Below are 15,689 nucleotides of genomic sequence, written 5' to 3'. Positions count from 1 at the left end.
AAACATATATTATATTCTATTGATTTGCAAGTTTTAATCTAATGAAAAATTAAGATAAACAATAACAAGTTTATCTGGTTATATTTAAAGCGGTTTAAATAAATACATACCGAAGTCATCATTTGCCCATTCTTGTGTTCCTGGTGGGTCTAAATTAGATTCTGAAGTCATATTTTCATTTTGAGGTGAATCTTGCATATCAGCTAACATTGATAGTGAATCAGTCTAAAATATATAATCAATAAATGAAGCTAAAGTAATTCACGTAAAAACACTTACATTAGCTGGTTCTTCCATATTTAACGAATATAATATATTTTTCGTCTATTATTAAAATATCAAAGCAAACAAGGTTAGGTTATTTATTCCACTTGGATTACCAAAAATCCATATAGCATAGAACATAGAATGATAGAACGCTGTCAAAACAAGCATTTACCTCCCCCCACAGAACATAACATTTGTCATACTACAGAACACGGATTATACGACATATGACAGAAGGACAAAAACTTCGAAGACGTCAATTGTTACTGTCAGCTGTCACACATAAAAAATCATTTCTATTTTATTTCTATCCCGGCTCCGGCTTTCTTAGGTTAGAAGATATTCAGTAGAAATAAATATTTATTAAAATAATTTAATTATTAAACATTAATCTATCAAGATGGAGATGTCCGATGAAAATATTCAAGTTTTAAGTAAATATCTACAGGAGACACTTAATCCAGATCCAAATGTTCGCAGACCGGGTAAGTTATGATGGATAACTACTATTTTAATGATTATTTGAGCTTCCACACACATTATTAGAACTGGCCTTAATATATGAGCCGCTCAGAGGAAAAGTGGTTTAACTGCATGTAACTGAACTTTTGGTAAATGAGATTTCGCATGTTACAAGCTACAAAATCTCAGTAATACTGAGTCAGTTCAGTCAGTTGTGATGGATTCTTGAAAAGACTTTGTTGAAATTTACATGAGATTCCGAATTGCAATGATTGTAATTTTGTAATTAGAAAAACACTTTTCCACTGAGTGGCTCATATATGCACAGAATTTATTATCAAGGCAAAGGACTATGTCCTAGTCTTGGACAAATGTTGCCATTTAAGGACACATTTCATGGTTGTGGAATGTTAAAAAATGTATAATATACAACAAAAAAAGTAGTATTTGGTATTCAAAATTGTTAAGGAAAACTATAACGATCTTTCCATGAAATTTCAGATTTTTGATGATTTTAATTTTTTCTAAAACATTCCTTAACACTTTGATGGACAGAACGTCTATAGACATCTAATTTCCATTGATGTAATATGCCACAACATAGATGACACATTTAAAATATCGAGTTTTGACGAAAAATCAGTGTTAAAAATGTCACGTTGCATCTACAGATGCATATAAAATGTGACACACCATCCACGGTCGTCATACTCATGTTTACAAGAAATGTTAAATAAACTCATTGTTTCTATAAACTATAACCAGTAAAAGAAATTCAGCAATTTCCCTATTCTACTTGGCAAAATATATTTAGTGTCACAACCCTTGCTTATATATTGACACACTGTCCATCAACATGTTAATATTGTGTTCCTTTAAATAAATCATTTTGATTTATTTAAAGGGACACAAAGAGACTTGATTCTTACATATCACCTATGCTTGCAATAATTTAATAGTAAAATAGTATTTAAAGCTCAAATACTCTTTCCCATAGCATGTACAGCTGCAGTCAATTAATAGTTTACATCTTCATTTTTACATTTATGTATTTACCTTTTATGTGGATTTTTTAATTGTAACACATTCACTGCACATTACTCTGATTTGAGTCAAAGTGTTCCTTTGCTAGATGTTCATGACTAAGATCGGGGATAGTAACCCGTTGATTTTCAAAATGGTATATTTTTGCTACTCCTAGATTACAACTCTCGAAAAAAGTCAGCAGCGAATGTGTTAATCAACCTACTCTGGGTCCATCACTGGTAATTAAAGTCACTTTGAGTAAAAAGTGTGTTTAAACAAGGCAAAAATTCAATAAAATTGCTACTAGATAATTTATAAGCGTGTAAACTGTTAAATGACCACAGCTGTAAATTTCATGTAAACTATTGAGCCAGAAATATATTTTAAGTTTGTATTATATGAGGCGCTCAGGGCCTAACCCCAAAAACAAAGTTTTGAGATAAATGCAATCTTTGCATTCATATGTTCATTATAATAATTATTATAATAATGTTGTTTCATAATAGGTGATTTCATTATGCTTATGGGATGGTGCTACAAATCATGTAGCGCCATTTAGCCAAATACAGAGGTAGGTTGTGTAGACCTTTGTTAATCAGAAGATTTAATGTCACTGCTTTTATTCATATATTAATCTAAAAATGCTCAATTTGTGGCTTAGGCCACTGATGCTCTGAGCGCCTCATATATACTTTAAGACTTAAGTTTGTATTACCAGTTAATAAAAATATTCTGTGTTTTAGCTGAAAAATTTTTGGAAGGTGTAGAAGTTAATCAAAACTATCCTTTACTAATATTAAATCTTGTCCATAAACCAGAAGTGGACATGACAATTAGAATTGCTGGAGCAGTGGCATTTAAAAATTATATAAAAAGAAATTGGTTTGTTGTAAGTATTAATTTTGCCTCCATCTATATATGGTCCATCAGCAAATTCAAACAAATACCACATTGAGTCCAGACAAATTAATATATTTTATCGCCAACTGTCACTAAAATTATTCATTATTGGACTCATTTGCCTTCATTTGCAGCAGTAAAGTAACACTTTATTATACTGAAAGAAGAATTTTACTTTACCTGCCGCGATTATTAATCAAATTAACTGAGATTGCATGTAAGTGGTCGATGGCAGTAATCGATTATTTATCTGAGTGAACTTAAAATTTATTTACTTTAATTATTAAAAATATTGTACAAAATGTACGTTATTATTAATTAAATTTATGTCAAAAAGTAAACTTCTGTAGTATTTTACAAATATATTCATACAAGATAAATCAAAACTTTACAGATTTAGTAATTAGGTATTCAATATTGATAACTATCGATTAAACATCGACACCAGCCATTATGCAAAAGTCATCTGTCATTACTGTCATAGGTACAAAATGTTTATTTCGGCTAAAATTTAAAAAAATCTTAAATTGTAAGTACAGTGGAACCTCGATAACTCGGATTAATCGGGACAGCAGCAGATCCGGGTTATCGAAAATCCGAGATAGCCGGAGAATATGGTAAAAATTAATAAAATACGGTATACTTACAGATAAACTCCGTTAGAATTGAAATAACATGAAATATATTTATAAATATTCACAGTACCTACTCATTAAAATTACTAAAAAAAAAACACCAAACACAAACTAAGCAAACGGAAGCGAACAATACAAGACACACAATACAGTCACAACGATGTAATGTTATTTAAGAACAGTGAAAACTAAAGACCATTGTTTATAAAAGAATTTTTTAAATAGTCTTTCCTAAACAATGCTAAGACAGTTTGAAATAAAAAGGAATAGGTACTACAGACAGGTGGCTGTTGTTTCTGCGGCGTGTGCTATGAGTCTTTTTTAATATCGTATAGTTCAAATTACACACATAAGTACACATTATCTCTCAAATATTATATTACATACATTTTTATTGTTGAAAGGTTTGTCTGATAATTAACTATTTTGATGGGAAATAAGCCACAATTAAATTGAAAAATACAAAATATTGAAAATCAAAATGTTTATCTGATGAAAATCGGTCCGGGTTAGCCGGACTTCCGGGTTATCAGGGGCTGACTTATCGGGGTTCCACTGTAAGTGTTAATCTTTTTAACGACTGGTGATAAAATTTTGTATGCACCACATCAGTAAAGACTCTTTATCGAACTTGTCTGTTACTCACCTCGCAGACTTCGCTCCCTCTGCTCGTAATATCAGACTGGTTAGATAAAGAGTCACTTTACTGACTTGGTACATAAATAACTATTTTTACCACCAAAAGTGACATGTTTTAACCAAATAATGCTTCAAATATAATGAGCAGACTAATTTTGAATTCAGTTCTGCTAATGAACTTGTTCTTTTTGGCTTTAACCCCTTAATGTACACATTAATCTTGAAGTTTCGGCCAAAAAATGATTGAATTATTTTAAAGTGAAAATGTTGTCTTATGACATCATTAAATGGAAAAAAAAAATTTTTTCAGTGACGTAGCACCTTCTCTTTATCTGGGGGTGAAGCTAGTTATTAAATTCTATTTTCTTACATGATACAATAATATGCACAAATAATCTATTTAAAGATTACAGCGGTAAGTACAGTGCCAGCAAAAAATCTTTACATTGCCAAATAAATCACTAAAATCTAAGCAAAATTGCATGCGTTCTGTCTGAGCCTGTTTAGCTTTTGAGGGGAGAGGTGTTGACGACCTTGCACTGACAAATATCTGTAGTTTACTGACTGCTTATTTTCTCTAGTGTATTCTGTGCATTTGTACTCTACATACAGTTAACTTTATACAGTGCGCTGGAATAAGTGTTACCCCCCCCCCCTTATTAACTTATTTATTTTTAGCATATAAGCAAAACGCTCGGACAGGTCAATTTTTAAAATAATCATAGTATATTATAGCATCAATGTTTCGAACTTTACACTATCCCTCTTCAGGTGACAGGCACAACTTTGATTTTTTAAATGGGAAAGTACATCATGTGACAGCTCATTTAAAAGCTTTTGAAATACTAATTACAAAAATGTATAATACTTTAATCCTTTTTAAGAGTGTAGGCGAAAAATTTCGTTCGAATTATTTATAAACGCTTATTTTTTTCGAATCCTGAGAAAACTAATGAGTAGTTTTGAAAAATTTAAGCGCAGAATGAAATATTACCGTGTTATCGAGGGTCGAAAGTCCCTGAGAACTTCTATAAATATTATTTTAATAAGTCACAGGGGTGAAAAAAAAAAGAGAAAATTTAGTCTGATTTTTAATTTCAAATATATCATTCAAAAGAAACTTTTTGTTTATTCTAAGGGACTTTCAGCTCTCGGTAATAATGTAATCTTTCATTCTGCGTTTAAATATTTCAAAAATATTTATTAGTTTTCTCAGGATTCGAAAAAAATAAATGCATTTAAAAATAATTCGAACGAAATTTTACGCCTATGCCCTTAAAAAGGATTAAAGTATTATACATTTTTGTAATCAGTATTTCAAAAGCTTTTAAATGAGGTGTCACATGATGTATTTTTCCATTTAAAAAATCAAAGTTATACTTGTCACCTGAAGAGGGGTCGAGTAAAGTTCTAAACATGGATGCTATAATATACTATGATTATTTTAAAAATCGACCTGTCCAAGCGTTTTGCTTACGTACTAAAAATAAATAAGTTAATAGGGGGCACTGTACAAGTAGTCAATGTGAAACTTCTTGAAAAATTGAAGTAAAAACTATAGGTCAAAAGAAACTCACATATAAAGAGAAAGTTCTTGCTTCAACGTTACTTGAGGAAGGCGACTCTGTAATTACCATAGCACATGATATTCGTGTTTCAAGAGATTCAATTTATCAACACCGGCTGGGCAATAAAAAAGGTATTTAGGTACCACTATTTAGGTATTTATATGTTTCTCTACAAGTACCAGCTTGGCAAGTGCTTAAAAAATTTAAGAATTAAAATTTATTAGTCACCCGTGTCAGAGTCGAGAGTGTACATTAAGGTGATTAAGGGATTAAAAGTAGAATAAAATAAATTTTTCTTGCTTAATATTTTTTGTCCAATAATTTTAATCAGGGTTGGCAGGTTTAAACCAAAATGCTTAAAACCTTGGTTTAAACCAATTGTTTTTTTTTAAGAAAAAAAACCTGATTTTTTAATTAAGCCTCTAAACTGGTGTTTTTATTTAAAGTATACAGCTGCCACAAATGAAGGAAATTAAAATAACTCAATTATATTTTTTTACTTTCGAACTTAGTTATTTTAAAGATATATTACCTGTTTAAACCAAAAAAACCTGTTTTTTACTGGGGCCAGTAATTTTGGCAAAATCGTAAATGTGTAAATTTTTTTAACGCCCTTTATCTTGAAAACGGATAGCGTTACAATTTTTTTTTACTAAGCAAACTCCAATTATTTTTCAGTTGTTTGCCTACCTTAGAGACAGTGTTACCCTTTTGCGAAACACCCTATATAAAACAAACCTGTTTCTTCTCATGCCTATACAGGGTGATTGATTAGTAGGGTAAAGCTCAATAGCTCCGCTATAGTAATAGATAGCAATAAAAGTTAATAACAAAAATTTTAGCCACCTTTGAGCTTCACATTACAAAATTAGTTAGAATGTTACAGGGTGTTCGATAACACAGTGGAAGACTTAAATTATGTTTTTTTAAATGGAACACCCTATATTTTATTTTATATTCGAAATCCTGTTAACTTCTCCATCACAAAAATATAAAGGTTTGTAATGTTATACAGGGTATTTACACAGTTATAACCAATTTTGTATGAAAATCGTAACAAGTTCAACTTCCTGTATAAATAAAAATAAGCACAACAGCAATGGTTTATTAATGCCATATTTTTTTATTTATTGTCAAAATTTTTAAGAATTATTGATATTGCTAATTTTCTTTATATCAAATACAGGGTGAGTCAAAACGCAAGTACATTATTGTCTCAGTAATGTTAAATGGAACACCCTGTATTTTATATCATTATTGAAAAGTAACATTAACGTACTTTAATTTTTATATAACATTCCCTATGCCCAAATTTATTAGTTTTCTAGATATTTTCATTTTTCAGAGCAAATTATTTTAAATTTATCTAAATTTTAAGTAAGCCATGACTGAATTGACAATTGAAGATTACCGATTATCAATCCGGTAATCAATGTAACACTGTAGCAAATAAAGAAATAAAAATAATTTATTAGTAATACATTTTACAAACAAAAACATAACCACTACATGCAACATTTTTGAAACAATTAAAAACTATCTTTTTATAATGCAACAAATAAACAAAGAAAATTAGTAATACATTTTACAAAAAAACACACAAACACAAAATACAATATTTTGTGAAGACAATTAAACACTACGTTTGTATGTAAATGTAACAATGTAACAAATAATGAACGAAACATAATTTATCAGTAATACATTTTGCAAAAAAACATGTTTGAAAAAATTAGACGCTACTTTTAATAAAATATTTTCAATATTTAATTACATAAGGTGTTCAAAATTATCTCCTAACACATTTATGTACGCCTAAAAACGATCATTGAATGAGCTACTTACTCTACGGAGCATTTGTAAATTAACACATCGAAATACACTTTGTATTCTATTTTTCATCTCATCCCTTGTTGTTGGAGGTATTTTATAAACTTCATTATTAACGTAACCCCAAAAAAATCAGTCCAGTTTATTAAATTCTGGTGATTAGGGTGGCCACGCTACTGGTCCATTGAAAAATGAAAATATCTCGAAAACTAATAAATTTAGACATAGGGAATGTTATCTAAAAATTAAAGTACGGTAATGGTACTTTTCAATAGTGATATAAAATACAGGGTGTTCCATTTAAAATTACTGAGAAAATAATGTACTTGCGTTTTGACTCACCCTGTATTTGATATAAAGAAAATTAGCAATATCGACCATTCTTGAAAATTTTGACAATACATACGTTAAAAAATATGGCATTAATAAACCATTGTTGTTCTGCTTATTTTTATTTATACAGGGAGTTGAACTTGTTACGATTTTCATATAAAATTGGTTATAACTTTGTAAATACCCTGTATAACATAACAAACCTTTATATTTTTGTGATGGAGAAGTTAACAGAATTTCGAATTTAAAATAAAATATAGGGTGTTCCATTTAAAAAAACATAAGTTTGGTCTGCCACTTTGTTATCGAACACCCTGTAACATTCTAACTAATTTTGTAATGTGAAGCTCAAAGGTGGCTAAAATTTTTGTTATTAACTTTTATTGCTTTGTATTACTATAGCGGAGCTATTTTTACCCTACTAATCAATCACCCTATATATTTTTTTTTTATTAAATTAACAATGCACCTAATCTTAAGACTAACCAGTATTTTACATTTAACTTAATCTACTACTGTACTGTCCTAGGTATTCCCAACGGTTCACCTTAGAATTTAATAATTATTGTTGCACACATCACTGTTGTGGCTAGGTTCACTGTCCGAATTTAAACTGACACTGACATTTTTATAGATTTATCACTATCACACAAGTTCAAAAGGTTTCGTGCGTTTGAGCCTGCGGACTAGGTTTTGATTATCTAAAAGTTCTAACACTTCCCTGTTTGTATGGTTGTGGAGTCGTTTTTCGTGACCCTTGGCAATCTTCTTTATTTCTTCTTTGATTGTTGCTATACGAAGTTCCCGATGTAGGTCTTTGTTGCGGATATACCATGGAGCGTTGACTATGTTTCTTAGTATTCGGCTTTGGACTCTTTGAAGGCAAGCATAGTTACTCTCACTAGTACAGCCCCATAACTGTAAACCATAGGACCATACTGGTTGGAGCATTTGTTTGTAAACTAATACTTTGTTTTTGATTGTAAGTTGTGAGCTTCTACCTAATAACCAATATAACTTCTTGTACTACAGTTTTAGTTCTTCGGTTTTCTTTCTGATATGTTCCTGCCGCTTTAATTTGCTATCCAAATGTAGCCCTAGATATTTAACTGTTTTCTTGTACGGAACGATTTTATTGTTTATTCTAACTGGGTGACTATTTATTTTTTTGTAGGTGAAATCGATATGGGCAGATTTCCCTTCATTGATTCTTATGCGCCATTTATTATTATAGGTGTTTATTTTGTTTACTGCATTTTGCCGGTGTCTAGTTGTTTCTTCGAATGTTTCACCGACTGCTAGTATTGCAGTGTCGTCTGCAAATGTTGCCAGTTTAATATTTTCTGTAACAGGTATGTCACAAGTATATAATAAATATAGTATGGGTCCCAGAACCCTGCCCTGTGGGATTCCTGCTTTAATTGGCCGTAATTCTGAATATTCGCCTTCCTGTTTAACTCTAAAAGTTCTATCTTCCAAATATGATTATATTAGATGTACATATTGGATGGGAAGATATCTTTTTAATTTTAGTAACAAGCCTTTGTGCCACACTTTGTCAAATGCTTTTGCTATGTCTAGAAAAATAGCTGAGCATATTTTATTCTCCTCCAGAGATCTCTCTATAATATCTGTTATTCGATGGATTTGGTCTATTGTTGAATGTTTATTGCGAAATCCAAATTGGTGGGAAGGAACAATTTCCCTGTGGTCGAGTATTGGGACCGTGCAAGTTCGGCAAAGCGACCTCTATTTCTACGCTCTGTACTTTTATTCGCACTTTTAATTATATTGGCCAATTATATTAGTCCTGGTTGCTGGATAATTGTCAAGACCATAGTCCAAAAAAATAATAAGAAGAAAAAATAAGATGCAGGTTATGTTTAGCAAACGTAAACAATTGTATGTAGTAAATAAAATCAGTTATTAAAATGCAGTACTGCAAGCAAAATACAATTAATTAAATTTACCTTTATATAATAATTGCATATCATATCAATATTGTGGAGCAATATATAATTTTTCTGCGTCAATGACAGAAGGTATGAAATATACGTCAATTTGACAATTTCAATTGACAATATGAATTATTTAAGATAGATGCAATATTTCTCCGCGACTCGCGCACGGTCGTTTCTCGTTTCCCTTTCCAAGTACTTGCACACCGCGAATAGGTTGCATTCGTGCTAGCATTACCCTCTCAAGTAGTTTGGATAAAATTGGTAGCAGAGATATTGGTCTGTATGATTCTACCTTGTTGGTTGGTTTCCCTGGTTTGGAAATCATGATTAATTCAGATGTTTTCCACGTTATAGGTACATATTGCAACCTGAATACTGCATTTATAAGGTTTGTGACTTTTACGATGGCCTTTCTAGGTAATTGTTGTAGTATTTCTCCTGTTATTAAGTCAAATCCTGGAGCCTTTTTGGGATTGATATTGTTTTTGATTACGTTGGTAACCTCTTTAGGAGTAGTAAGCTTTATTATGTCTTGATCAGTATTGTTCAAATCAATTTCAGTGCTTTCATCATCTTCGTTTTCGGCTTGATGATTATTTCCCGTTTCGTTATTTTGGAATACATTTTCCAAGTATAAAGCGAAAAGATTTGCTTTTTGTTTTCCATCTCTTGCCCATGTTCCATTTTCTTTTCTAATCGGCGAAATCTGTTGCGTTGGTCTATTTATTCTTTTTGTACATTTCCACAACGAGTAGTCAGTGGTTTGGTCATCTGTCAGATCATTTAGGTATTGGTTTACTGATTCATTTTTAATTAAATCTATTTCCCTTGTTAACTGTTGGGTGAGGTTGTTTAATACATTTTTATTTTCTGCAGTTCTGCTTTTTTGCCATGTCTTCCTAGCTTTTCTTTTTCTTTGCACCCGTTCTCGAATTTCTTTGGGATAATTTTGTCCTTTGGTTTTTCTTATAATTCGTTTGGTATTATTCCAAGCTGCTTGTTGTATATTTATGGTTAGTGTCTCTCTTTCTTCATCAAGTTGTTCATTAGTTTTGATTGGTACATTAAGCTCAATTCTGTCACTTAACTCCTGTCTAAAGCTAGCCCAGTCCGTTCTCTTATTGGTTAATGTTGGGTTATTTTCTCTTAGTATTATATGCTCACTGATTGTGAGTAGTATTAGAGAGTGATCAGAACTGGGACCATCAACTTCTTCTATTTTCATAAAATTTGTTGCAACTTTTCTGTAAATGAAAAAGTCAATTAGGTCGGGTGTTTTATTTTGATCAGTGGGCCAATATGTTGGTTTTCCAGTTGAGTGCCATTTGCCGTTTATCTTTTCTATTGCTGCATGTAGTTCTCTACCCTTTGTATTGGTTAACCTTGAACCCCATACAGTGTTTTTAGCATTAAAGTCTGCACCAATAATAAATTTTTCTCCAAGCGTGTTAAGCAAATGGACATAATTTTCTTTTTTAGATTGTGTTTGGGTGGAAAATATGCAGCTGCTATTGTTACTTCATATTTTTTTGTTTTGACACTTATACTAGCTGCCTGGATGGCTGCAGTCTCTATATTTTCTCTTTCGAAGTGAATTAGATTATTCTTTACGATTATTGCTGCTCCTCCACTAGCTGTGTTTCTAGGATGAAGAGCTTGATATATTTGGTATCCTCTCAGTTTAATATATGTTTGTTTAGTGAAGTGTGTCTCTGATATTAAACATATATCGATTTTTTGGTTATTTAAGGTAAACAGCATCTCCTGCTGATGTTGCAAGAGGCCGTTTGCGTTCCAATGTAATATTCTTAACTCTTCCGCCATTTTATCGTCTACTAGTTTCTATGCTATTTAATCTTTCTACGATTTTTTTATTGAATTCTACTTGATTGTTCATGCGTTCTATTAGTATGTGTAGCATGTTTGATATCGAATTGAGATCATTCTCTACTGATTGTTTTGGCTCGTTAGAGGCTATTTGGGCATATGTTTGGTTTTGGTTACCCTCTCTTGGATGAATTTGCGTAGGATTCTCCATGTCTGCTGCCTTGTTTTGTAGTTTGGTTGTAGGTCTCTGTTTGTTCCGTAATTTTTGAAGAGATATAGCAGTGGTGCAACCTCTATAACTAGCTGGGTGGACACCACCACAGTGTACGCATTTGGGTTCTTATCTTGTGGCTTCTTACAATCTTTTGTTAAATGTTTCCCGATGCATTTTACGCATCTCGGTTCTCTTCTGCAATAATTTTGTGTATGTCCGTACTCTTGACACCGTTTACATTGTGGAATCAAATTCGGTTTTCTGAAAGCTTCTATCGTCACTTTCATGTTTAAAATTTCGGTAATTTCATACACTTTTTTTGTATTTTCCTCTTTACTAAAAGTAAGTGCAAAAAGTGGCAGTGGCGATTTGTCCTTTCCTCTTAGTAACTGGGTTACGTTTTCTATTTTATATCCCTTATTTTTTAGGTCTTCCATTATGTTCTTAACTTGGCAAGTTTGATGCAGTTTTCTTTCAACCACTTTTAGAGGTCTATTTTGTTTATCTTCAAACGAATACCATTCGAGATTTGTGTCATTTAGAGTCTTGGTTAGATTTCTGTAGCTATTTTCGTCTTTGACATTAATTTTTATATTTCCACCTGCAAACATGCTAGTTTGATAAGATATTTGCTTACCTGATAAGTGGCTGACTAGGGTGTCGTATTTTTCCAATTTGTTTATAATGACTGGTGGTGGTTTACGTGCCGTTTGTGTCTCGTCTGGTTTACTTCTCTGTTGGTGGAAGTGGGGCTGTACTTCCTTTGTGGAGTTGCTTATCTTCCTTTTTTTTTTTGCATTCTGGACTCGAATCCATTCCGTTTCTTTACTCAGTTCTTCGTCGTCGGTGCGATATTCTATATCTTCATTTTGCTGTTGTTTTTCTTCGCCATCTTCTTTTGTAGGGCATCTATTTGGATTTTCATTTGTTGTATGACGACATGTAGATTTTCTCTTTTTTGTTTTTCCTGTAACCAGGCGTTGTATAACATCTGCTCAAATTTTATAACTGTATACCAATATCTATTAAAAGTCTTGATTTTAACCAATTTAAGAGACAAATTAAAAATTATCTTCTGATGGGTGCTTTCTACTCATTTGAGGAGTACTTCAGATCTAAATTTTGTTTTGTCCTGTAATTTAATTAGTGTTTAGTTTTTAAATTTTAGTAATAGGTTTTTTTACTGAAGTACTGTCAACTTTTAATGTAATTTTAGACAATTTTAATTATTGCTGACCTGTAAAAGTACATTTGTACATTATTACCAATAAATACTCTACTCTACTCTACTCATTTTGACTTCTGGCTTGATTCTCAGTAAAGAGCACTTGATTTTGTTGAAAAAGTAATGTTTCACTTGATGTTGTCGGTAGGGAAACCATATTGTCTTTTTCTATATTTCAATACACCCATCCCACACTATGGCCCGAGATTGCCTGGACTATTCCAGGCCATATATTCCATGGAATATTTAACAGTGTAACTATTTATTTGTGCAGATAAAACTTTTGTATCTTATCACAGTCGAATTTTAATTTTGCAAATAAAAACTTTCTAACTTTAATAACAATCGGTTTTTAATTATCACCTTAATTATTGTAATTATGGCTTAATTCATTTGCTAACGATACGATGTGATGTTTACTTGTCGAAAGCCAAATGAATAATAATCACCCTATATAATTTATATTATCTCTGCTGATTTTAACTACTCTTTGTTTAATAAGCTATCAAAAATCTTTCACTATATTGTAAGTTTGGATATTTTTTTTACCTCATTCTGTTACAGAAAATAAAGATCGAGAGATGTTGCTGAATAAATAAACTGAATATCAATATATTCCACAATATATAATACAAAATTCAGTTAATCTCTCTATCTCATCTCAGGGATTTATTATGAGTTCAGCAGAAGGTGACCCGGTTATTTCTGAGCATCAAACAACCTGTAACTAACAATTATTTATTGAACATAAAATGAAAAACAGAAAATAAGGGAATTGCAACAAAATATAAGAAAATGTATAATGACTGTTGAAACTAAATATTAAATATAAAATATTGCTATGACTTAAAAAAAACCCTAATTTATCACATACAATATAACCTGATGAATGAAATCTACCCACGTTCAGCAAGAATCAGATATGTACTGTACCATACTATATTTATATTATTATACCAAAATAATGTGAATAATTTATACCCTCTAGTGTCAAATACCTACTTCTGTAAGTCTACCTGTGGAATTAACTAAGTACAATTCAATATACACCCTGTAATTACTTGGTTATAGCTATATCCAGGTGTACAATGAGGGTAGAGGGAGGACCTAGATCTGTACAAAAATGGTAGGTACAGACACACTATGGAGTATAAAAAATATGGTATAATATAAAAAAAAAGAAAGATATTGTAAGGGTACTGACTTTCTCTGTCCTTGCTTACACTCTGGTACTAGATGTCGGTTACTAGGGCTGGTTACTGGTGCTGGTTACTGGCGCTGGTTACTGGTGCTGGTTACTGACTATTGGGCAGCGGACAGCCACTGGTCCCCCAAGTGTGTCCTCAGGAAGTTGGCCTGAGGTTTTTATGCGGCCAACAGAGAAGGTTGTTGAGGTTATGCTCGTAACAGGTCAAAATTTCCACCGGCACTATAAAATATACGGCCCCAAATCCGTCACTGGCAAAACTCTTCCAGACGATAAGTTTTCACAAACTTGGACCGTATTTTCTAACCGATGGAAAAAGAATTAGCAAACACACCGAGCACTGTCGTCAAGACCAAAAACCAAGATGGCCAGACCGGATGTCCTCCGTCTTACCTCAGTGTCATTCGATCCCCAAACGAGCATCGAAGTACACCATGGTTGACTCAGTTACGCGACAAGAACCTACACAAAGATCGTGAGCCAGAAAAAGACACACAGTTCTATGTTCTCAGACATTCCTAAACAACTCAACAGACCCATTCTGCAAACGAACCAACCATTTTATATTACTACCATAGGCGTAATCAGGGGGTTTTAAAGCATTTAAATATCTTTCAGTCCAACACATATAAATGAATTGTGAAGGTTTAAAAAAAACAGTAACAATTCTCCAACATTAACAAAATATTATGTTAAATGATAATTTTTAATCTAAGTATTTATAAGTTTGTGCACATTTTAGGAAGAAGATGGAGTTGATAGGATTCATGAATCTGATCGAGCTGCAATAAAGAATTTGATAGTCACTTTAATGTTAAGTTCACCTGAATCAATTCAAAAGCAGTTAAGTGATGCCATTAGCATTATTGGAAAGACTGATTTTCCTCTAAAGTGGCCAGAATTAATCTCACAAATGGTTGAAAAGTTTTCTACAGGTATTTTATGAATTCTATACTTTGATTCTTAATGTTTTTAATAGACAAATAACTTTAGCAAAACTATATATGTAACTGTAAGATTCAAACAGTCCTAGTATTGATCAATGTGATGCTTAAGTAGTAATTAATGATCTTTAACACTATGGGCCGGTTGTTCGAAAGCTAATCAACAATGATCACTATCAAATATTTAATTACTGTCACCAACTGTCAATGTCAACTTTTATTGGGTTGCTGAAAACATAATTGATTATAATTATGAGATTAGTTAATCAATTAACATAACAATTATTAACATAATTGATTAAGTAATTTCATAATTGTAATCAATAATTATGATTTCAGCAACCCAATAAAAGTTGACATTGACAGTTGGTGACAGTAATTAAATATTTGATAGTGATCATTGTTGATTAGCTTTCGAACAACCGGCCCTTAGTGTTATGATTCCAGACCATCATAAATAATTGTTGTGAAGCTACTAGGCAGTTCAATAAGTTTTGCGGCTCGATAAGAAAAACACAATTTTATTATTCGAAATACACTTTATTATTCATTATAGTATCCTTGAACATCAATAATATACATAATAATATAATGTTCTTGAACTCCTAAGTGGAGTATAGAGCTTCAGTGAAAACGCGCCATCGGGTTTTA

At 31.8% G+C, this 15,689-nt stretch overlaps 2 protein-coding genes across 2 annotated transcripts in view; one reads left to right on the top strand and one right to left on the bottom strand.

The window, feature by feature from the left end:
- LOC126884316 (splicing factor 3B subunit 2) overlaps positions 1 to 434 on the bottom strand; it is a 157,681-nt gene extending 157,247 nt beyond the window's left edge. Inside the window, exons 1-2 of the mRNA XM_050650255.1 lie at positions 280 to 434; positions 111 to 225 (exon numbers count right to left, since the gene is read on the bottom strand). Of these exons, the coding sequence (XP_050506212.1) occupies positions 111 to 225; positions 280 to 297 (133 nt within the window). The 5' untranslated portion in view covers positions 298 to 434. The remainder of the gene's footprint in view (positions 1 to 110; positions 226 to 279) is intronic.
- A 114-nt stretch (positions 435 to 548) lies between these two features.
- LOC126884315 (exportin-2) overlaps positions 549 to 15,689 on the top strand; it is a 140,133-nt gene continuing 124,992 nt past the window's right edge. Inside the window, exons 1-3 of the mRNA XM_050650254.1 lie at positions 549 to 752; positions 2,499 to 2,644; positions 14,837 to 15,029. Of these exons, the coding sequence (XP_050506211.1) occupies positions 668 to 752; positions 2,499 to 2,644; positions 14,837 to 15,029 (424 nt within the window). The 5' untranslated portion in view covers positions 549 to 667. The remainder of the gene's footprint in view (positions 753 to 2,498; positions 2,645 to 14,836; positions 15,030 to 15,689) is intronic.

This window comes from Diabrotica virgifera, chromosome 5 (assembly GCF_917563875.1).
Source record: "Diabrotica virgifera virgifera chromosome 5, PGI_DIABVI_V3a".
Taxonomy (NCBI): domain Eukaryota; kingdom Metazoa; phylum Arthropoda; class Insecta; order Coleoptera; family Chrysomelidae; genus Diabrotica; species Diabrotica virgifera.
The sequence above is the reverse complement of the archived record's forward strand: the minus strand, read 5'-3'. Positions and strand labels throughout refer to the sequence as shown.